At 39.2% G+C, this 23,463-nt stretch overlaps 1 protein-coding gene across 2 annotated transcripts in view; it reads right to left on the reverse strand.

The window, feature by feature from the left end:
- F13A1 (coagulation factor XIII A chain) overlaps positions 1 to 23,463 on the reverse strand; it is a 180,964-nt gene that overhangs the window by 120,957 nt on the left and 36,544 nt on the right. For both annotated transcript variants that reach the window (XM_082413293.1, XM_082413292.1), the window contains exon 4: positions 16,020 to 16,271. In XM_082413293.1, coding sequence (XP_082269419.1) covers positions 16,020 to 16,271 — 252 coding nt within the window. The remainder of the gene's footprint in view (positions 1 to 16,019; positions 16,272 to 23,463) is intronic.

Here is a 23,463-nt window from a genome sequence, read left to right on the forward strand (position 1 = left end):
GATGTAAAATTAGATTAATGGGTCAAAATAGGTAGCCTAGAAATAGATGTTACAATATGCATCTGTCTATCTATGAAATAAATTTATGATAAAAGAAATGTTATAAATCAAAGAGGCTGACTGGAGTGTCCATTAATAAAGCTGAGAAAATTGGCTGCTTGGGAAAAGTAAATTTTTTGTACCCCAGAATAAACTGAACATTAATTTAGAATCTGAATTTAAAAATACAAAGCATAAAAAATCCAGAGTAAAAGAACTGTGAATATTTATTTGGTCTCCAAGTGAGAAAGTTTTATCAAGACAAAGTTAAAAGAAAAAAATCAAAAAGGAAATGATCACTGCATTTTATTTGATATAAATGTAAAACCTGAATTTTGGATATAATAAAATATAAAGTCTACAACAAACTAGAGAGATATTTGCAACAATAGAAAATGTTAGTAAATTTTCCTTACATGTAGAGAATTCCAATAAATTGATAAGAAAATCATGAAGTGTATAAAAGAAAGCCAGTAAAGGGAAAACCAGTTCACAGATGAGGAAACGCGAACAGAAAATAATTTAAAACACCTTTAATTAAGTAGTAATCCAAGAACTGCAAAGGTTTAAAAAGAAATTATATGTATATACTCATTTGTCTATGTATTTTATTTTATAATACTCAGTACCAGCTACTGTGTGATGAATTGTCAATCTACTGATGGGATTGTAATTGCTACAATATTTTAAAAAGCAACTTGGCAATTGTATCATTAGCCTTGAAGATATTCATGATCTTTGATCCAGAGCAATGAATCTATCTATCTTCCATTTGGTATTGTAACTCCTGCTACTACAGACCAACAGCTGAACTGACTGTAAGAATGAAAGCCTTTAAGGGCTAGACTACAAAATGAAGTTTTCCTTCAAAATCTTCATTAAATGGCTCTGAGAAGATTGACTCATCTTTGAAGAGCATCACATTGGGTGAGATTCACATGATTGCTGACCCTCCCCAGTTCCCACCTGTTTCTATAAGTTATCAGTGTGCTTAACTTCCTCTCTTAATCTATTATATGTAAGATCTTTTCTTTTTCTGAGTCAAGAGAAAGGAAAACTTATAGAATAAATAAATTTAATAAATAAAACATATTAAATAATGCTTTAAACAGTGTAATTTGTTCATTTATAGTGTGCCAGGATAAATTAAAAGAACTTTCATCTTAAAATGCTGCGTGGAGCCTATCGTGTAAATGGAGGTATTTTGTAAAATAACCTTGAAACTGTAAATTGACATGTTTGGTCAAGTTTAATTTGTTTTGTTTTCTTTTTCTTTTTTCATTTGAAAACTACTTTAGCGATAATTCCATGGTTACCACATTCTGCCATTAAGAGATGTTTGTTAGTACCCTAACACTGCAGAAATCTTAATGAGTATGAACTCATTCTATCCATCCTTGTCAGTTAAAGTATTTGTTTCTTGACAAATAAATCCTTTGATACTTTCAGCCTCAGAAATCAGTCTCAAAGCTATTTCTGAGTATAGTTTGTGTGAAATAAAAATGTTTAGCTTTGGTAATAATTTTTCCAAGCTGACCTCCCTTGGGCAAGATACCTTTTTTAGTGCTTTTATTTTGTTAGCCTACGCTTTTTCTGAAATATTTTTGTAACACGTAACTTTTTTCGTACTTTTGCCATTTGAAAATGTTGTGGTGTAGCTGGTCTGTAATTAACTTGCAAATTTAAAACTACCGTTGACTTTGTAAGTCAAAAAATAGGTGATTTTGTCCTGGTATATTGTCATTCCATCTGCAGAAATCCTATTGATCTTATAGCTACCATTGGTTTCTTCACAGTTCACAAATGAAGAATAAGAACTTCAGTGAATGCGACTATTAATCCTGTTGGGAGGTGAATCTCATTTCACCAGAATTAATTTCTGTTTTTGCACTAAAACGATGATGCAGGGTGAGGACACATCACTCTGAAATTGGAAGATGTCCCCACTTAAGGCTCCAAAGTGACCTACTCAGCTGAGTTCCAGGTTACTACTCATTATTTTGTTCACCCATTGGGGAATTCGATTATTTTATGTGTTGGGAGATGGCCATTCTAACTATTGTTGACTTCCTCTGTTTGGGGAAGATATAACAAGAAAATAAGAAAGAATGTATGTGAAGGGAGAGGATGGTTATTTCTTCCCATACATACTTCCCAAAAGTTGTGCTTTTGCTCACATGACTGACAAATAGATTTTTGCATTCACTAAGATTTTTCACCAACAAATATTATTATTAACAGATTTTCTTATTCCCACTAGTCCTTGTAATACTTTGAAGTGTTTCAATCAGAACATACTGTAATAATCAAAAACTTAATTCCATTATGAAAAAATATCGAGTAAAAGGATTTTAGAAAAAAACATAAGTTGAAAGCGTCAGTAACAACTCATAATGCATTTTCTCTTTAGAAAACACATTTTTGGGCTTCCCTGGTGGCGCAATGGTTAAGAATCCACCTGCCAGTGCAGGGGACACGGGTTCGAGCCCTGGTGTGGGAAGATCCCACATGCCACGGAGCAACTAAGCCCGTGGGCCACAACTACTGAACCCGTGCTCTAGAGCCTGTGTGCCACAACTACTGAAGCCCACACGCCTACAGCCAGTGCTCCACAGCAAGAGAAGCCGCCACAATGAGAAGCCCGTGCACCACAATGAAGAGTAGTAGCCCCCGCTCGCTGCAACTAAAGAAAGCCTGCACGCAGCAACAAAGACCCAACGCAGCCAAAAGTAGAAGAAAAAAAAAAAAAGAAATCACATTTTTTGGTTCTGTCCACTGAAAAGAACTAGAAAAAACAACCAATGTAATAGCAACAACAAGTACCCTTGAGCCCAGATTATGATCTCTAAGTACCTTTTCTCTCCGCCCACCCCCCATTAAAAGGTACCTGGGCTGCTTAAGAAAAATGATTGCAGGTCTGGGTCAGGAAATGTACAAGACTAGCCTGAAGTACTTCTTCCCACCAGAAAACAAGAAGGCTTTTAAAGATTCTAGGACTCATGACAAAGGAATCAGAAATCAACTTGAAGAAGCTCCCACTGGCCAAGAATAGGACAATTCAAGTAGCAAAAATAATAGTCACTGCAAAGTATTAGAACATGTGAAATATTTCAATATTTGTAGTTTCATAGTGATTTAAAAAATTCATTGGTCACCTTTATAGGGTGCTAAGAATCAACTCATTATTTTAAAAACTTAGAAATAGGAAAGAGCCATGTATCTAGACTTTCTTATATGACTACTACTACCTCAAGGCACCAAAATAATAGATGCTAATAAATGCAGAAACAATGGTAGATGAGACCATCACCATTTTGCAGTCCCTAATGAAATAATGGATCTAGGCTAAAATCATTTGTTAAGAGGCTAATGGGGAACTTCATAATGGATGGATGAGACTGATAAAACCTGATCCTACTGATAAATCTGAACATCACAAAAAGAGGGACAAGCAGACATTATGAGTCTCCTGATGGGATAAATGCCCCAGGAAGCACACAGCATATGACTTAAGAAGTATATAGTTCTTAAGTGCTCTCTCTGCCCCCCTCCAAAGAAAAAAGAAAATAATTCACTTATAGATGAATCTGATTGAGTCTCTAGATAGAACTAACCACTTAACAGAAAATACAGGGGTTAGAGAAACACTACATCCATGCCAGCATTTGTTCTCTCTTGTCTTTTTTTTTAAAAAATATCTTTATTGGGGCTTCCCTGGTGGCGCAGTGGTTAAGAATCCGCCTGCCAATGCAGGGGACACGGGTTCGAGCCCTGGTCTGGGAAGATCCCACATGCCATGGAGCAACTGGGCCCATGAGCCACAATTGCTGAGCCTGCGCGTCTGGAGCCTGTGCTCCGCAACAAGAGAGGCCACGATAGTGAGAGGCCCGCGCACCGCGATGAAGAGTGGCCCCCGCTTGCCACAACTAGAGAAAGCCCTTGCACAGAAACGAAGACACAACACAGCCATAAATAAATTAATTAATTAATTAAAAAAAAAAATTATTAAAAAAAAAAAAAAAAAATATCTTTATTGGAGTATAATTGCTTTACAATAGTGTGTTAGTTTCTGCTTTATAACAAAGTGAATCAGCTATACATATACATATATCCCCATATCTCCTCCCTCTTGCATCTCCCTCTCACCCTCCCTATCCCACCCCTCTAGGTGGTCACAAAGCACCGAGCTGATCTCCCTGTGCTATGCGGCTGCTTCCCACTGGCTATCTTACATTTGGTAGTATATATTAGTCCATGCCTCTCTCTCACTTTGTCCCAGCTTACCCTTCCCCATTGTCTTTTTGATGATGGCCATTCTAACAACAGTGAGGTAATATCTCATTGTGGTTTTAATTTGCATTTCCCTAATGACTAATGAGGTTGAGCATCTTTTAACGTATGTGTTGGCTTTTCATATATCTTCTTTGGAGAAATGTCTATTCAGGTTCTTTGCCCATTTAAAAAAAATTTTTTTTTTTTTTTTTTTGCTATTGAGTTGGAAATACCATATTTTGCCTAGCATATTGGCATATAGTAAAACACATGGTAACACCTAGTGCCAATGAAGGTTTAAAGAAATGGATACGCTCGTGTGCTGTGGCTGTATTATAAACTACTGCATCCTTTAAAAAAATTTGGCAGTATCTATGCAAATCTAAGATGTGGATTCACTTTGACCAAGCAAAGATATCTTTAGGTATCTATTCTACAGAAATACATTTGTACGGAAGGTATGTGAAACATTCAATGTAGCATGGTACACTACAGTGAAAATGAGAAGAAATCTAAATATTTGTAAATAAAAGACCAAATCAATTATGGTACAACCATACCAAGCAGTCACTAAAAAGAATATGCCTGTACTGATATAGAAAACTCTCCAAGTTATACTGTGCAAGAAAGTATAGAGTAACGTGCATAACACAATCCCATCTGTGGTTAAAAAAATCCAAACTCTATAGATGTACATATGGACATTAATATGTAAAATTATAACAAAATATCTGGAATGAAATACACAGTTGAAGTTTGTTTTCTCTGGAGATTCTCTAGGATTGGAGGGTAGGTGAAAGGGAAAGTCCACTCTTTACCATTTATATACATACATGTGTGTATATTTGAAAGGGCAATGTATTCAACTAATTGTCAATTAAAAATTAAAACCATTCAAAAATACATTAAGTGAATGGAAGTACACCAAAATGGTAATTGTGATTTGTAGATCTCTGAGTTCTTTTTATGCTTTCATTATTTTTTTATTTCTATAATAAGACTTTCATCATGAGAAAAAAGTTATTTTTTAAAGTGTGGTTGCATTTACATGAAACCACCTATTTAAGAAGAGGTTAACAAGTTTAATTTTGTTGCATTAATTTTTCTTCAAGAACAACGTGGTGTGCTCTTTTTTTTTATTACCAATGTCTTTATTAAATATCTTTATACAATGATAACTTCCCCCCTTCTTTAAGTCTCTCTGTACTCTTCTTCCCAGCACAGGTTGGATTAAGCCTTGTTTTGTAGTGTCCTGTGGATACTGCAGTGACATTCACTCCACTATATGGAAATTGTTCTGTGATTTAATTATTTCTTGAACAAGTATGTGTTTAGTATTTACTCCATGCCAGAAACTTTCTAAGTGTGGTACAAAAGCAAACTCTTTAAAACTCATAACATCTCTAAGAGGAAGGCATAATATTTTCCCCATTTTGGAGATGAGGAAACTGAGGAAGAGAGACGTAGCCATCCCAAGGTCATAGTGCAGGTAAGAGATGAAGCCAGGATTTGAATACTAAGCTGTCCCCCAAGTAGGCTATGACTCTGAGTCCAAGGGATCAGGGCACTGTCTCCCCAGCGTCCAGCACATTGTGCCTGGGAACGTGGCACAGTAAACGCCAACCGCAAGAATGAGAGATGGGGATGGATGTCTGAGCTTTGAGAGTGAGAGAGAAGTCCAAGAAAATGAAGGATTTATTTTTGGGTTTTGGGTTATTATTGATGGGAAGTCATAAATTTAGGTGGCAAACCATGAATAGGAAGGAGTTCTGCAGCTCGAGACCAGACCATCCTTTTCCTTCCAGCGGCTGAATTAAATCTTACCTCAAAATCGGCGGGCATAAACATGAATCCACAACAGGGTAAGGAAATCAAATGGGGAGGCTTGATTTTAATTTTAAATTTATTTATGATTTTAAAAGAAGATTGAAGGTGGAAAGAAGAGCTTTCTTTCCTCTGTTTTTATTCAGATCTGTCACTTTAAAATATAGTTGTCCAAAGCTAGGGTTAAAAAAAAAAAAAATTACATCCCCATGGAAACGCCAAAAAACTCTTTGTTTGATAGGCTGACAAAAACAGGAAAACTTAATCATTTGCCTCTTGAGATTTTTGTTGTTGATTTTTTGTTGTTGTTTTTGTTTGTTTTTAAAATTCTTTTGTTAGTTTGAGAGGTGTGGTGAGGTTTTTCTAGATCTGGCGGGGCACGGAGGGTACTATTATACTATGAAAAGGAAAAACGAGCTGACAAACAAGTCACTGTTCTAGTGGCCCAACAATCTGAACTGTTATTGATAGAAAGCAGAGGTGTGTGTGTGTGTGTGTGTGTGTGTGTGCTCGTATGTAAGGGTGGGGATTACACTTCTCAATTGCGTGAGAGCTGATAGGAGAAACTAGGTCTAGAGAGCTCATAGAGTTGGAATGGCAACACCATGGGCCTGTTGACAGCCTCTTGATCCTAGGAGACCTCTGGCAAACAACCATCACCACAATAAAACTCACAAGGAAACATGGCGCCATTGGTGATTATGGAATAATACCTCCACCTGCTTTACCCAGCACCTCTGCCACCAGAACAGACCTTCAGCGTGCCTTGTAAATAACCACTCTTTCCGGGTGACTTACAGGAGGCAAGTAGGAAAGAAGAACGGCCTCATTTATTTTACGATTCCTCTGGTGGGGGGAGTGGGGCAGTTCAAAAAAGAAAATTGTGGGCTGAGAAATGCTGGGACTCACTTATACGGCCGATTTCTGGCACCCTTGGAAATTACAATTTGCCTCCCCCCTCAGAGAAACCTGTAACAAACCTGTAAAAATGAATGCTGAACATATTGATTTTAGTACTTGTATAAACTCTTAGGGAGAAGGAGGGCTATTCATCACCACGTGGGTAGAAAATTTCCTTTTGCTTATTTACATGCTATTTTAAAGTTAAAGCAAGTCCCATTTCTAAGGTCATCAAGTTCAAGCCCTGCAAAAGGATCAAAGACAATTGTAGAGCTAGGAATGCTATCATATATTCGATCTCTGAAGAGACTGCCGAAGAGCTTAAATCAGAGTTTGGTTCCGTTTCGGATCCTTTGGAAGAAATAATGGCTTGACCTCTTCAAGAAGGCAAAATGTCTCACCTTTCTAGTGAAGGGAGAAATTTTGAATGAGGAATTAGAAATAACTTTTACTTGCCTCCCCTTTATGTAAAAGCTGAGCGTCACTAAAGAAAGAGGCAAGACGTGCTGGGTGAGTGTGATCAGTCTTCGAGGGGGTGCCTTCATCTGTGGAGCAAGTGTGACTCCAGATCAGTGTCATCGTGATATGTTTTTCCATCTCAAAGTAACTCAGAAGGGGTGGCGACCCCAGCAGGCTGTGTGAGCTATAGGCATATGATTCCCACCCATGGGAATTGGGAAACACTGGAGTATATTAGGGAATGGCATTTCCAGAGTCTGTGCTTTTTTTTCCTGGAAGGGTCCAGAGCCACTGTCTTCCTAAAATGGTTTAATTCACCCTCTCTAGAGGCCTGCCTTTGTACCTGTGAACTCTGGAATGGAACGAGCCCATGAAACCCAGGCAAGCGATTCCTCAACAGTTGTGTCTGTGTATGTTCCCTGCAAACACGCTGCATTACATTACAGTTCAGGCCAGCTTGGGAAGTTTATTTGATTTGTGCTATTTTTCCAGTTTTGCTGGTTAAGGAATTTTTAGTGTACTTGAATATCTTCAGAAGACAGACTATTATTCATGAAGCAATTCTACAGAGAAAAGTATCTGATATTCTTTACTTAGCACATTTCCTCAAAGGGAGCCTGTGCCCTTGCTGGGATGCGTAATTTCTCTCTCTCTCTCTCTCTTTTTTTTTTTTTTTGCAAAGGAAACTTGTTTGATCTTTTAGCTATCAACCTGGTTTTATTTTTATTTATTTATTTATTTTTAACGGCAGGCTTTCCCAGTGTTGATTAGAACATCATAGAAGCATCTACCCCTTGTTTCTCTCATTACACAATACAGGATACCCATGATTCTGGTTCTGAAAATAAAAGAGCTTACCCTGACCAAATCAGGGTAACCAGGTTTTAGCCCCAGCTTGTTTCCTGATTTTTTCTGTGTGACCTTGAAAATTTTATGTAATACCACAGGGTCTGTTTTTTACTCTTGAAATATGAGGCTAATAATCCTCTCCGTGCCTCTTGGAGTGGTGGGTATCAATTCAATCCAGCAAACATTCATGAGTGTTAACTCTGAGCCTGGCACCGTGTTAGGCTGAATGAGAAAAGGATCCTGCTTTCTGAAACACAGAATGCAGGAAGATACCTGCTTCAAGCATCATTTGAAGATATTAAAAAAAACTGCCCACCTAAGGAATTATAAAAGACATGTATCGGCAGATGAGTTCTGGAAAAGACCTTCCAACCCTGCTCCTTCCAGAAACAGCTTTGGACCTTGAATCTGGGGTCATCTATATGCCACTGAAAATAACGTTCACTGTGAGCTCTCTGGGCTTCCTTCTGATTGCAATGTCACACTGAATAATGCTCACTTGGTACAAGAAGGATGAATGAGACTCTAATGATTTAGACACTTGCAAGAAGGATATATGCTATTTCATTAAATAGAAGGTTAGAATAAATAAGGGCTTAAAAATTTCACATAAGCTTTATTAAAACTTCATAAAAATTCAGTTAACCAACTATCTGACTGCTGTTGTATGCAAGCACTATTCTAGGGGCTGGAGAGGGTACAAAGATAATCCGCTGACCCGTCTCTCCCTACTCCCCAACGAGGCCACTGCTCTGCTCCTATTACATGTTCTTGTTGTGTCATGACTTCTTTTGCAATTCTTTTGCAACTGTTGTAATTCATGTTTATTAGTAGATCATTTGTGAAACCTTTGCCAGATGCTCTTTGAGGACAAAGATTGTCTTTTTCAGTACCATATTCGAGTGCCTACTTCAGCATTGATCCTTAATATGTGTGAATGAATAAATAACATCGCTGTACTACCCATGGGTAATTATGTTGTCATGAGCGTTGGGGGAGATATACTATTAATATTTGTGGATTGATGGATGAATAGCTCTAGCCTGAGGGTGTAAATTCTGGTCTGGGCTCAAGGGTCTCCAAGAGAAAGGGGTGTTGGTCATTGTTACCCCAGGAATACCAGACCTGGTGCATTACTCCATTCTGTACTGAAGGGTCTAAAAGACCATGTATAATTACAAAGCAAATAGTATAAGGACAAATGTTATAATAAAATACAAGTTGGTCATATGTTTTTACTATTAAAAGCATCCAGATATTGGAAATTTATTGATTTCTTTACACTAAATTTAATAGATTTCTTTGTTTAAAGGAAAATGCAAAAATCACATTGAATGAAAAGTTAGAAATACCAGATGCGAATTTAGTGTCAGGTGCTAAAAGAGAGAGAAATCTACACACATGTACCCATAACACATGTCCCCCATGCATCATATATGACTTTGACTTTTTCCAAGACGGTAAATTGTGAGATTACATTCACAACTTATCTGTGATGATAAGTGCAGTGAACCTAAAAAGCATTTACTTGGAATTATTATATCAATGCAGCAAACATTTATTAAACATGAAGTATGTACCAGGCACTGTGCTAGGTGCTGGGATGAAGGCTGGATTTAAGGGAAAATCAGTGATGGAGAATGAGGTGGGAAACAAGTGATTAAGAAAAGCCGAACCCCTTGAAAATGACTGGTGCCCTACCAGACAGAACAATCAAATACTGACCTGAGTACTGAGCACAGGATGGGACACTGAAATCTTTCAGAGCACACTCTCTGGCACTAATGCTAGACTACCAATCTGGAACAGTTTGAACTTAAATAGGGAAATACATTCAACCATTCAGAGTTCCCAAGTGGTCAGAAAAATAAGATGACTTCACAATAAATGCCCAGCTCACTGCTGCTGCCTTTGTGGGTACAGTTTTCTCTCCAACACCCAGACAAGGGCTCCTTCCTGGAACGGATCTGAAGCCTGGTTAGCACAATTAAATTAAAAAGCTAACCAATAATTCTCCAGACATCCATCCCTGCCCTCAGTAACGTGGTACAGCTATTGATCCCCACAAATGATTTAGTGATTAAGGAGGATAAATTGCCTATGAATGCAAAGCAAGCTGAAGGGCCCCCAGCAACAGAGCTGATCATTCTTTATCAATCAGTGCTGTACTTGCCTGTGTAATTTCAGCCCAGTGTCCTAAGTCACCTTAGACATCACTTCCATGTCAAGAGTGTGATGTTTTCAGCATCTTGCTCACCTGGCTTTATTTTGACAACTTCTGATTTCCTCTTGTGTTATCTTTTCTCCTTGGGCAATGGCCTCTCTTTTTATCTACTTTCTAATTGCCAGATCATATCTTTATGAGTCTATTGTTATGAATTCACACATGCAAGCACGAAACTGGGTGATTGTCAGGCTACAGTGTATTTGGTTGTGTGTGGGGTTCATCATACAGATCCCCTGGTTGGATTATGCTTTGGTTTCTAGGCCGGGAAAACCACAACATGAGAGAAATGAAGAGATGACCTCTTTCTCCCATTCCATTCACATCCCCTGGGAGATCTCAGTGAGCGTTAACATAAAAATGTAAAAAGGTATTAACTTAAAAGCTGGTGCCAGAATTTTTCTGGAGGGAATAGCTTTGGAAAAGTGTGTAGAAGCACAAATGTGTAGTCTGACTGTTGGAGAAGCCCAAAGAATAAAAAGGCTTGCTGAAGTGTTCTGCATGAGAGAATAAGAGAATTTGCTCCTGAGAGAGGGTGAGAGAGCAGAGTTTGGGGGACAAGGAAAAACAAAAGGGGAGAGAGAAGAGGCAGTAAAAGCTGGAGAGAGACTGGGATGAGGGTTAGGGAGGAGCCAGTGGAATTTTAAGAAGAGTGAACACAGTCTCCTGTGTTTTGTAATTATTACCTTGTGATTATTATGTAAACCAGGGGTCCTGTGAGTGTGGTCCCTGACCAGCAGCATGGCCATCCCCTGGAAACAGGTTAGAAATACAACTTCTCAGGCCCCACCCAGACCTCATCAATATGAGAATGTTGCACAGAAACCTGTGTTTTAACGAGCCCTCCAGGTGATCCTGATGTGGTCTGAGTTGGAGAACCACAGCACGGTTGGGGTCTGTGTACCTGCGAGTTCCTCATCTGTGGATTCAACCAACCGCAGATTGTGTACTATGTTTACCATCGCTGTTGGTTGAATCCGCGGCACACAAGGAATATGAAGGGCAAGTACAGGACTTGAGCATCCGTGGATTTTGAGTATCTGTGGCTGTCCCGGAACCAATCCCCAGGGATTCCGAGAGACGACTGTAAATCTTTCCTCCTCTCACCGCCCCACACCAAGTAGCAATTAATGTCTAGACATTCATCAATGTTTTGTGTAACTGTTTATGATGTTTCTGAGGCAGCACAGGTGTCAGCACTGGGAGATATAGGATTCTTACACGTAGAGGTGACCACGACAATCTCCCCAAGAAAGTTGCAGAAATGTTTGGACTTTCACAGGCCAAGGAATTAAGGGGTGGTGGCAGTTTTCCCTGGGTTCTGGGGACCAGGGCAGACCCATCTGCCATGTTCGTGTAGTAAGCCTGCTTCCCACCTCCCAACTCTCATGTCTCTTCCAACAAGCCTCCAATACTCCCTCCTTGCTTCTTGTTCTCAACAGATGATTTTGCTTTGCACTTTACTGAGAAAAACAGAATCACAGGAGGGATCAACCTCACCCTCCTTCCACTGAGTCTAGAAAACCTGCACCTTCACCCGTATCCTACTTTGCTCCTGTCACAGTGGGGGGTGGATAGTCCCACCTATCAAGGGCTCTTCACCTGTTCCCTAGACCCCACCCACTCAAGGATTTCTCTAAGTCAGTGACTCTCAACCGTGTCTTCAAGAATCATCTACAGAGCTTTTTATAAGCCCTGAATCCCAAGCTGCAGTCCAGACCAATCAGAATGTTTGGGTGGGGAGACTGCGGCGTCAGTGGCCAAGCCCCCAGGTGATTCCAGCGTGCAGCCAAGGCTGTGAACCACCGCCCTCCCTCTGGGCTGTAAACTCTTTCTCCTGCTTGGTCTCCATCACCAGAAAATTATGTCCACTCTGTCCTGTGTTTAAAAATTCTCCTTTGACCTTCGTATCACCGTCTCTGTTTCACAGAAAGTCTTCTTGAAGGAGATGGTAATACCTGTGCCTTCACTTTCTCACCTCCCATTACATTGTAGCCCGTGCCCATCTCTCTGCTTTCTGTCCCCATCACACTAGTAAAACAATCTTTCTAATTTTCCCAATGACTTCTGTATTTTCACAGTGTATGGCCACTTTCTTTTCTTATCCTACTCAACTAATAAGCAGCATTCCAAAGAGCTAAAGCCTGTCTCCATGAATCAATTGATTATCTGACTCTGTGACACCATGTTCTTCTGATTCCCTTTTACCCCACTGGCTACTCTTTGTCAATCTCCCTGTCCTTTGTTTAGACTCTAATTGTTGGTTATACTAAATCCATCCTTGTTCTTCCTTTAAACTTGCCGTTCGCTCCTGCTGGCGATCATATTTATATCTCTAGCTCAGCCATCTCCTTTGCGCTCTAGACTCACCTATTCAAGTGCCTACTAGAACTCTCTGGTTTTATTCCCACCTTCCGCTGATCAGCAATGCCTAGGAGCAGTGCCCCTCTGCTCCTTCTCTGTAACGCAGCGTCTAGTGCCAGCACCCTGTCATCTCTAGATCTACGTCACTCTTTCGGAGCAGAGGCATCTGCAAGCTGCTCGCCATGGCTACGATGGAAGACCAAGGCAACGAGCAGGTAGTTGAAGGTTATTAGACCATCCACCTCCTGAATGGTCCTCCTGTAAAGTCTATATGTCAGGCAACATGACTAACCCTTTTCACCTCTAGAAGAGAGGCCACATAAGTGTGAATGCATGTAGACGTGTGTCCCATTATACACAGATGATGTAATCCAGAAAAGCTGTTAATAAACCAAAGTTTGGGCAGATCATATCATTCTTTAAATACCTTAGGGTGTTGGATAGTTATATTAAGTTGTATGATTTTCTTTTAGTAATGCAAATAAAATCAATAACAAATTCTTGGTTTACCTATTTTATAAGTATGCCTTTTTAAAATACAATTTTCTTGGATGGAGTTAGAGTCTGTCATACAGAGTGAAGTAAGTCAGAAAGAGAAAAACAAATACAGTATGCTAACACATATATACGGAATCTAAGGGAAAAAAAAAAAAAAGGTCATGAAGAACCTAGTGGCAAGATGGGAATAAAGACATCCCTACTAGGCCTACTAGAGAATGGACTTGAGGATATGGGGAGGGGGAAGGGTAAGATGTGACAAAGTGAGAGAGTGGCATGGGCATATATACACTACCAAACGTAAAATAGATAGCTAATGGGAAGCAGCCGCATAGCACAGGGAGATCAGCTCTGTGCTTTGTGACCACCTAGAGAGGTGGGATAGGGAGGGTGGGAGGGAGGGAGATGCAAGAGGGAAGAGATATGGGAACATATGTATATGTATAACTGATTCACTTTGTTATAAAGCAGAAACTAACACACCATTGTAAAGCAATTATACTCCAATAAAGATGTTAAAAAAAAAACAATTTTCTTACATTAGACCACCACCTATGTATTCCACCATCTCAGCCTCCTTTGCTGATTCCTACTCTGTTAGACCCCTAAATGCTGGGGTTCTTTAGGGCTTGATAGGACAACTTCTTTCCTTCTTTATCTATATTTTCTCCAAAGGTGCAGATAAGTCCCAAATTCACATCTCTGATTCTCATCTTACATATCAGGATATCTCCGGTTATTTCTGGTTGCGTATCTACAGTTACCTCCAAGTAAACATTTTCAAAATCTTAGTTTGTCTCTACCCCCGCACTCCCCTCAGTCTTCTCCATCATCCACTCATTTGCAGTTGTATCTGGTTGGCAAGGTTACTATAAACAGATCCCTGTACCTTTGAACTGCACATGGCCCAGGTAGCATCTCCTGTCACCATCAACCTTGAACGTTTGTCTCATAGATAAGGATTATTGGGTATAGGATGATGGAGGTGGTGAGTGGAGAGTATAGGATTAGCTCAGTGCCATCTATTGGAATAGACAGTTCAAAGAAAAGGTCAGTAGGATCCAGGTTTATGTTATAAGGAGTAGAAAACATTGTTGTTCACTTATTATCTATATGTAAGTTCGGATCAAGCCTGATTCAAGTGCAACTCTCACGTTCAAAATCAGCACTAATACAGACCCATTTTGGAAGATACTGGAGAGCAATGCATATGGAATAAGATGATGTGAGAAGTTTTTGGTCGCATCAGCTTTTATATGTTTCATTACCTTATTTCTTAAGATCTAAAAGTGGACTCTCTTCCCTCAATTTTGCTACAACATTTGCATCTGCCTCTGGAACTTAAAATCAGCCTCATGCCAAGTATGGAAGCAGGGGGCAGATAAGGAAGAGCAGAGATGGGGATAGGGAAAAATACTGTGTGTGACTGAGTTTTTAAATTGGATTGGTAGAGAAATCCTTGGACTTGACTGAGTTTATTTGAATATAACTAGATTAAGCTTCTGCAGCAGCCAGAAGGGAAGGCTCAAAATAGCAGTAGAGATTAAGTTGTATTATATTAAAATCAAGTTACGTGTTTGCATATCCAGAATTACGGTTTATGAATTTTGCACACACTATGCATATAAACAAATTTGGGGAATCCGTTAGACATTCAGGCTTTCTCTTCTTGAATTAAGGAGACAGAGAAATTAGTTCCACTATAGACGGGGTCAACTTTATTCTATTTTTCTGAAGCCAGATTATGGATCCTAATAGTTTTTTAAAAAAAATTGAAGTATAGTTGCTGTACAATATAAGTTACAGCTGTACATATGTAATACAGTGATTCACAATTTTTAAAGGTTATACTCCATTTATAGTTATTATAAAATATTGGCTATGTTCCTCACATTGTACAATGTACCCTTGCAGCTTATTTTATACCTAATTGTTTGTACCTCTTAATTCCCTACTGCTATACTACCCCTCCCTTTTCCTTCTCCCCACCGGTAACCATTAGTTTGTTCTCTGGGAGTCTGCTTCTTTTTGTTATATTCACTAGTTTGCATTTTTTAGATTCCACATATAAGTGGTATCATACGGTGTTTGTCTTTCTCTGTCTGATTTCGCTTAGCATAACGCCTTCCAAGTCCATCCACGTTGCTGCAAGTGGCAAAATTTTGTTCTTTGTTATGGCTGAGACTATATATATATATATATATATATATATATATATATATATATATATACCACATCTTCTGGATCCTAATAGTTTTGAAAGTCAAGTTAAAGAAACCCTTTTTGTTTACAGAGCAATAACATACACAGAGGTGATACCGTCAACATATAGCTCCACAGTTAACTAATTGTGCAGCTTTAGGCAATCTTCAATTGTTTTCTGGAATAAATCTATAGCAGCATTAACTTCAGGTTACATCCTCATATACAATGAGGACAAATTTTGTATCTTTTTCTATCTTTAAAACGTGGAAAGTGTATGTAGGAAAGGGACATGTCTCCTAGAATAATTTTGCTATCATCCAAAAAGAGATGCATTAGAAATATAGGAACTATTTTTGTAATGAGCAAATAAATCCCTGGCCCTTACCTTCACACCAAGGATTGAAGAGAATGTACGTGTCTGTTTCTGGGTTTCGGCTGGTGCGGATTACACCATAGGGGGTCCAGACAGCAACATACATGCGGAACTTCCCCACAATGCAGTCTGAAGAAGACTGGACAGACAGACGGACAGACCTGTCCTCTCTCATGATAACTTTGGCTCCCCACTTGCCACTCTGCAGCTCGGAGACCACAGGGACTGGGATGTAGGTTCCCTTGTTCTCCTGAGGGTAGCGACCTGTGAGAAGAAAAAAGAAGTATAGTGTTAAGGAGATTTCACAAACCATTTTTGTTCTCACTCTGTCACCTTTATAGCTAAAGGTGGGAAATAATTCATTAGACTTGAAATCCTAAAACTTGGGTTGGAATTTCACTTTTGCTACCAACTTGCTGCCTGATGGTGGTCAATTTTCGTAACTTCTTTGAAGGTCAGATTTGTCCTGTCTAGATTTTTAAAAAAGAATAACAGTGCTTACAGAGGTTTTTGTTGGTTGATCAATGAATTCAAATAAGATGTGGAAATACTAACCTTGGATGCAGAAACAAAAACAGAGCTTATAGGGTAATGTGAAGTCATCAATACCTGAAATCCTGCCCTCTAAAAATGTAGAATTGCTTTTTTAGGGGTGTAAGACAAATGTTTTTGTTTATTCTGACTACAATTTTATTATCTGTTATACTACCTATAATAGAGCTACATTTATAAGTTGTCCATATGTCATTATTTTCATATTTAACTGAAACGTATTTATTGCCAACGTCATCAGTAATTTAGGCTTATGTCATGGGCAAGAATTCAGGCTCCAGAGGCAAATTATCTAGGTTTGAATCTTGGCTATGCTACTTCCTTACCTTTGTAACCTCTGGCAAATTACTTGACCTTTACAGATCTCTATTTTCCTCTCTTTTTCTCTATCAGTACATGAGAATAATAATACTACACAGTTGTTATAAAGCAGAAACTAACACACCATTGTAATGCAATTATACTCCAGTAAAGATGTTAAAAAAAAAATACTACACAGTGATGAAATAAAATAATACACATAAGATGCTTTGCACATAATTTCTCATGCATAACAAATTTTTAGCTATTATTTCAACAGGAAATTAAACAGCAGGGTATTTTACCATATGTCCAGGCTCATCATACTTTATGTATAAGCTATCTCAGGGTAAATCTTATTTCTCTTTATTGCTGTCATTTTGGGCCGAATTCTTATTTCATGATGTTGACCTCAAAACTAAATTTTACTTCTGGGTTCCTGGAAAATCGAAGTCTTCACTGAGAAAGTCAAACCTCACAGCATTCTTTAACTCTTTGGCTTACGGCTCAATTTATAGTTTGGTTTACAGAATAGTCAAATAGATAGATATTGTAAACTGGAGCAAATCTTTCATTTATGAATGTTTCCCAAATGTATTAGACACTCAGTTCTTCTTAACTTGAAGAAAATTACAAATCAGACTAATACATCTAAATTATTTTGATTGTAAGCAGAAGAAACTTTAAAACTTATTCACTTCAATTGCTTAACATAAACCATGTAGAGGATTCTACATTAAAACAAATAAAAACAATGATTCTTTTTGGCCTCTCCAGCTACTGAGGTCTTTAAAGGATTCTTTGGTAGGCATATTGTTGAAGATAGAGCATTCTAAGGAGGTAGTTACATAAGCTGCCACTGTGGAATTCTGTGAGATACTTAATCTTAATGAAAATAAATGTATACAGCGCAAGCCAGGGAGAAAGATTAGAACCCCAGTGCTTTGCTATTGTTAGGGGTGTCAGTTTCTCAACACTCAGAATGAATATGATCATAAATCCAATAAAGCCTTGAAAATGTTTTTCTGCCAAGGTATGACAGTGTGTCTAGGTGGTGTTCTTGGGAATACATGGGGCTCAGCTTCCCGGAAGCCTGGACATAAATCCACCTGCAAGAACTGTTTGTTCCAAAGGCACCGCCATCCCCATACTTCCTGTACACGCTCCTCTTTGTACACGTTCAAGCTGGGGGATGAGTTTACCCTTTTCTCTGGAGGCATTGCTGCTCTCTGGAGCCTCCATCAGTGCTGAAGTGTAGACATCAAAAGCAATCTTGCCAGCGAAAGGAGACCATAATTCATTTATGACAGTGACTCCCGGCAGCTGTTGCCACTAAACACTGACTTGGATCTGGAATCCACAGTATTAAATACGACACAAGTTTGGTAAAAATAAACTTTTGGAGGTAAAATCTGTGTGATAATGACAGACTTATTAGATTTAAAGAAAAAGGATGAAAGGAATTTTAAAATGAAGTACATAAGCAGGCTCCTTTAGGAATAGCAAAGAATTAGGGGAGTGTGTCCAAAGCTATGTGCTACAAGCCTCAGCTTTGTACCAACATCCACTATTGTCAGGAGTATCGAAATAACCAAGACAGTTGCTAGTTTCCATTATTACACTTCATGCTGTGATTTCAAAGACATATTAAATTTTATGTATCAAATTCAAGTTATACCAAAAAAAAGCAAAGAAAAAGGAGAACCATGTTTTTTTCATGCTGGCTTTGAACCCAGTCACAACTTAATCTAAAGGCTCGTTTGTTTGAACCTTTTTCCTTCCTGCAACAATATTGCCTACTGTGTGCTGGGCATTATTCTAAGTGTTAAAGACACAACAGCAAACAAAACAGACTCCTGCGCTCATAGAGCTTATAGTCTATGGAGAAAGCCAAGCCCGTGCTATTTATGATATGCATGTTATTGTTTTACTCCTTATAACAAACTGTGAGAGGGAAATCATTATCAGCATCCTAATTTGACAAATCAGGAAACTAAGACACAAGATCATTAAGCAATTTGTCCAGGGTGATACAACTAGTAACCAGTGGGTTGAGATTTGAACCAGTCAGTCTGGCTGAAGAGCCTGGGAGTTTAACTTCTAAGCTCTACCGCAGTTGTATGTGCAGACAATGCTTCGGCGTTGGTGAGAATTGTGATGAGATTCTGACTCTGCAATTAACTCTTGGTGCTACCTAGGGCACATTTCTTAATTGTCTGAAGTTCCATTCCCTTGTCTCTTTGCAGTCCTGGAAATGGGAAGAAAATAGCTTTTGTAATAGAATGAAAGCTTTATGCCCGGCACGCAGTAGAGGTTGACACGAGGCATTTATTGTTTGTGTTTTAAACATAACAGCTACTGGAAAGGAAAGCTAGAAGGAGGAAGAGGTGAGTCTCCCCACCCCACTGCCTTCTCTGGTTCTAAACCTGAAGAAAGTGGTTGTCCCAGGGAAAGCAGGTTACTTTTCTTGAGGGAAGTATTGTGGCCAAGGAGAAAGCAATACAGCTGGCTCTGACACTTACTGTGTGATCCTGGCAAAGTATTCATCCTCTCTCAACTAAAACTTCACGTATTCTGTAAAATGGGGATAATATGGTCATAGTTTGTGATGGGGAGGACAGCTTAATAAATGGTAGTCATTGCTATTGTTATTTCTCCCGTTTCTCAGGCTTTCTGATTCCCCTAATTCGTCCTTTCTCTGTTCCAGGAGCGGGAAGACAGGATGGGTTCACTAACAGCCAACCTAGAGAACCCAAATCTACTTACAAAGGCCAGTTTATTCAAGATTCAAATACACTGAGCTGACTAATTTTTCCATCTAGAAAACTTGCACAGTCTCTGCTCCCCCCATCTACTCCCCCCCCCACAAAGTGATGGCATTCAGTATTAACCAAAAAACCTTAATAATTCCAGAATTATCATAGAAGAATTATCTAAAACCCACCCTTCACTAAAAAAATCTGGTTTTCTGAATCACTATGGTCACTGTCATCTCCATTCATGACTTACGTAGGAGGTGGCAAACTTGATGGTCCATGGGCCAAATGTAGCTTGTTGCATGTTTGTGTAAATAAAGTTTTATTGGAACACACACATTCATTTGTGTATTACTGTGCTACAATAGCAGAGTTGAGTAGCTGTGACAGAGGCGATATGGTGTGCAATGCCTAAAAGATTCACTATCTGGCCCTTACAGTAAAAGTTTGCCAACCTCTGCCTTAGAGAGTTTTATATTTTATTTCTTTAAGGGGTGATTTATTATAGACACTCAGTGTCTAAGACTTGGGCCTAAGAAGAAAATACTATCACCTAGTTTTTTCTTCAAAGAGAAATATGTTACTAAACTAATAACAAACATCTTCACTGCTATGGGGTCAACATTTAGTTTCCTTAAAATCTCCTAGTTAAATTCCTCACAGTCTCAGAGGGTATTGAAGACATAGGAAATGGGTTGTAACTTTTTATTGATTTCACTAGACACAGCTAAAATGTTCAAGTTTTTTACTGTAAAAGTTGCTTAGCGTTGCCAAGGCAGTTCACAGAGAGATGGAAATAAAGCACAACAGGAATGGAGGTTTATTTCCCCGGGTCCCTGTGAGGGAATGTTTACAGATGGGAAATTGGGGTTCTGTGAGGTTATCACATGCAAGACATCTGTGTAAGTGGGCAGAGGCAGACACAGGGCATGGGCTGAAATCTCTGCGCTGGAAAGCCCGTTCTCCTTTCCCTGCATCATGCTGCCTCTGCGGGGACGGTGGGAGGATGCTGGAGGGATTACAAAGAGGAGGAAGCCAAGAGAAGACTAAAGCTGCAAGATTTGACGGGATAGGAGGCAGAAGGGCAGTTAGGACCGCAGTGGTGGATACGACATATGTGAGGCGGAAGTATGAGTCTAAGGGCTTAATCACTGGTGGTGAGCAAGAAGACCTGGCAGGCAGGGGCTTCCAAAGAGGGTCTCTGGGCTGCAAGGGACATGAGTTGGGAAGGTTTTTAAGGTGATGTCAGTGACAAAAGGGAGAAGGGAGAAGGATAAGGGCACCACTCATTCGGTCAGGCTGTGTGGCACAAGACCAGCCTATGGAGGCAAATCAGGAACATTCCAAAGGGACAAAAAAGAACCCAGATTCGCAGGCGTTTTCATATGCACCGTATGGAAAAGCTGATTATTAATGTGAGACCTGATGTGTCAATAGTACTTCAGGGCCTTGTCAGCTGCTCCGTTACACCATATTTAATTCTGAATGTAATGATTTCAATGACAGCTCTGGGGAAGAATTTTCCAGGATCGAACCGTGAGTGAGGAAGTTGTGACAGAGTACTATTTCATCTCGCTAAATAGCCCTCTCCCCTCGGGAGGTAGCACGTTTAAGAGATCACAATCAGCCTACACTCCGGAACACCCATCCATCAACATCCAGGATGGCCCAACAGCTACCCTTGGCCAAATCTGGATGTGAACTTCGGCCCTCCAAAGGTGACCACCATGCACACGTTTGCTGAAAGTGAATAATGCCTGCATAGACGTTTGTTTTGCTTTTTCCCAAAATTGTGTAACTTTCGTGTTAAAAAAATCTGAGCAAGAAAAATAGAAGCAGGAAATATAATATCCCAGAAAGGATTCTCATTTTGTTTTTAATAATGCAGTCTTTGAAATTGGACTACTTACTAACCATGAAAAAATATAATTACCAATTGCATTCTTTCACACTTAACTAAAATGGGTGTCATTTTCCCAAGTGATCCAGAAATTAATGTAATGTAAACTAATGCTCTTAGTTTAAATGTTTGTTTTCATCTGTAAATCATTTTTGAGGCCACACTAATACTACTTGTAAGGGAAAATTCGCTTGGACCATACGCCTATATTCAAATGCACCCATGCCTTCTTTAATCTGACTCTCTCTTTATATATAATATATACGTGTGAATACAGAGAGATCCACCTACCTTAACAACCCACTGCTTGTAACTGGGAGGAAGAGGATGAAAATATTTAATTCCTTTACAATTTTATTCTTTACCGACCTTGGCTCAATGGGCCTGAGCTTTTTGCATGGCTTCTTCATATTCGTGTCATTTACGTGGTGGGCAAGAGAAATCCACCTCCAGCTCAGACTCAGCCCTACGTGACCTTGGGGGAAATTTGCTCTCAGTCATTCATTTTACAGACCTGAGAACCCACTGCATGCAAAGCCCTGCATAGGTAGCACCCCGCAGAGGAATGTGCTGCATTAAAAAAATTAATGTTTTAGTAAGTGGATGGCTTGGAATATTTTTACATTAAAAACATAATGTCCTATGTGGTGATTAGGGTCCCAGGTAGTCCAGGAAGGCCACTAATTAGCCTACAGTGTGGTCAGCATAGTTGAATAGGGTTGCTAATAGAATCATTCTGACTTCACCTTGCTTATACCTAGAACCTGGGAGGACATAGGATGGAGGAAGAGGATGTACCTGTAATTGAACAAGGCACGCCTGTCACTCACTTTTCCCTGGTGCTCTGAAATGGGGAAGCGAGAACCTTAGGACACCCCTACTTCTCATCTCTTGGGCACGTCATCTGTAAGTCAAGTGGCCATAGTCTGTGTTCCACCTACGTTATACTTAATGATAATACTTTTGGTCATGAGAGTCTTAATTAATCACCAGGAAACCCCAGACAAAACTTTTCCTCCTTATTAACTTAGATATCTATTTTTCTTATTAACAGAACTGAAGATATTGTTTTATTGCTTTATAGCCCTGTAGAATACCACAATGCCTTGTAGGTGCCAATAAATGTCAATGGACTGAACTGAGACTTTTGCAGATGCCAAGTCCCATTAAGAATATCACACAGACTTTAGAAGCCCTGGAATGAGAGCCTGTGGTAACCAGTTGTCAATTCCAAGCACCCTTCACAAGAAACAAAAATTTCTGGTTCTAAACTTTTTCCTTCAAGGGGCACTTTTCATTCATATATAAATACATTTCAAGCTGAGCTCTGACTCCACCTAACTGCAGACTTTCTTTAAGAGTGAATTCTTATAAGAGGATTGTCTCTAAGGAACTCATGAATATATCATGTCTCCAGCTGGGAAGGTAAATTTCATGATGTTAATTCATTTTTCCATTTGATTCATTTGTTTTTCCCAAGACACACCTTTCCTGTTCAAAATAATCAATCTGTTTCCAAATGGGCCCTGGAAGTATTTCCGTGACAGCATGATGCATGTGGCAGGACTGAAAGTGTGAATACAGCAGCCTTGTAAAGGGAAGCAAACCTTGTTTTAACCGTCTTAGAATAGAACGGGAGTGCACAGGGACCGGGATGGAATAAGTCTCTGAATAACTTTTCGGAACACCAGGTTACCGACTACAAAAACAAAACAACGCCACCAAAACAGAAACTATCAAAAAAGGCACAGAAATCTTGGATGGTAACAACTAAGAGGAAAGCAACATGAAAGTTCAAAAGCGAATCATTTCATTACGGAACTCAGGAACCTACGCTTTCTATCTAATACCTTGCCAGTGGGATGTATACATAAAGTTTACTTATCTATGTTTATTTATTTGGATGTTTCCTAAAGGAAGAAAACTTCCTGGCAATGTTTATTCCAGC

This window comes from Balaenoptera physalus (genome assembly GCF_965194825.1).
Source record: "Balaenoptera physalus genome assembly, chromosome: 11".
Classification (NCBI taxonomy): domain Eukaryota; kingdom Metazoa; phylum Chordata; class Mammalia; order Artiodactyla; family Balaenopteridae; genus Balaenoptera; species Balaenoptera physalus.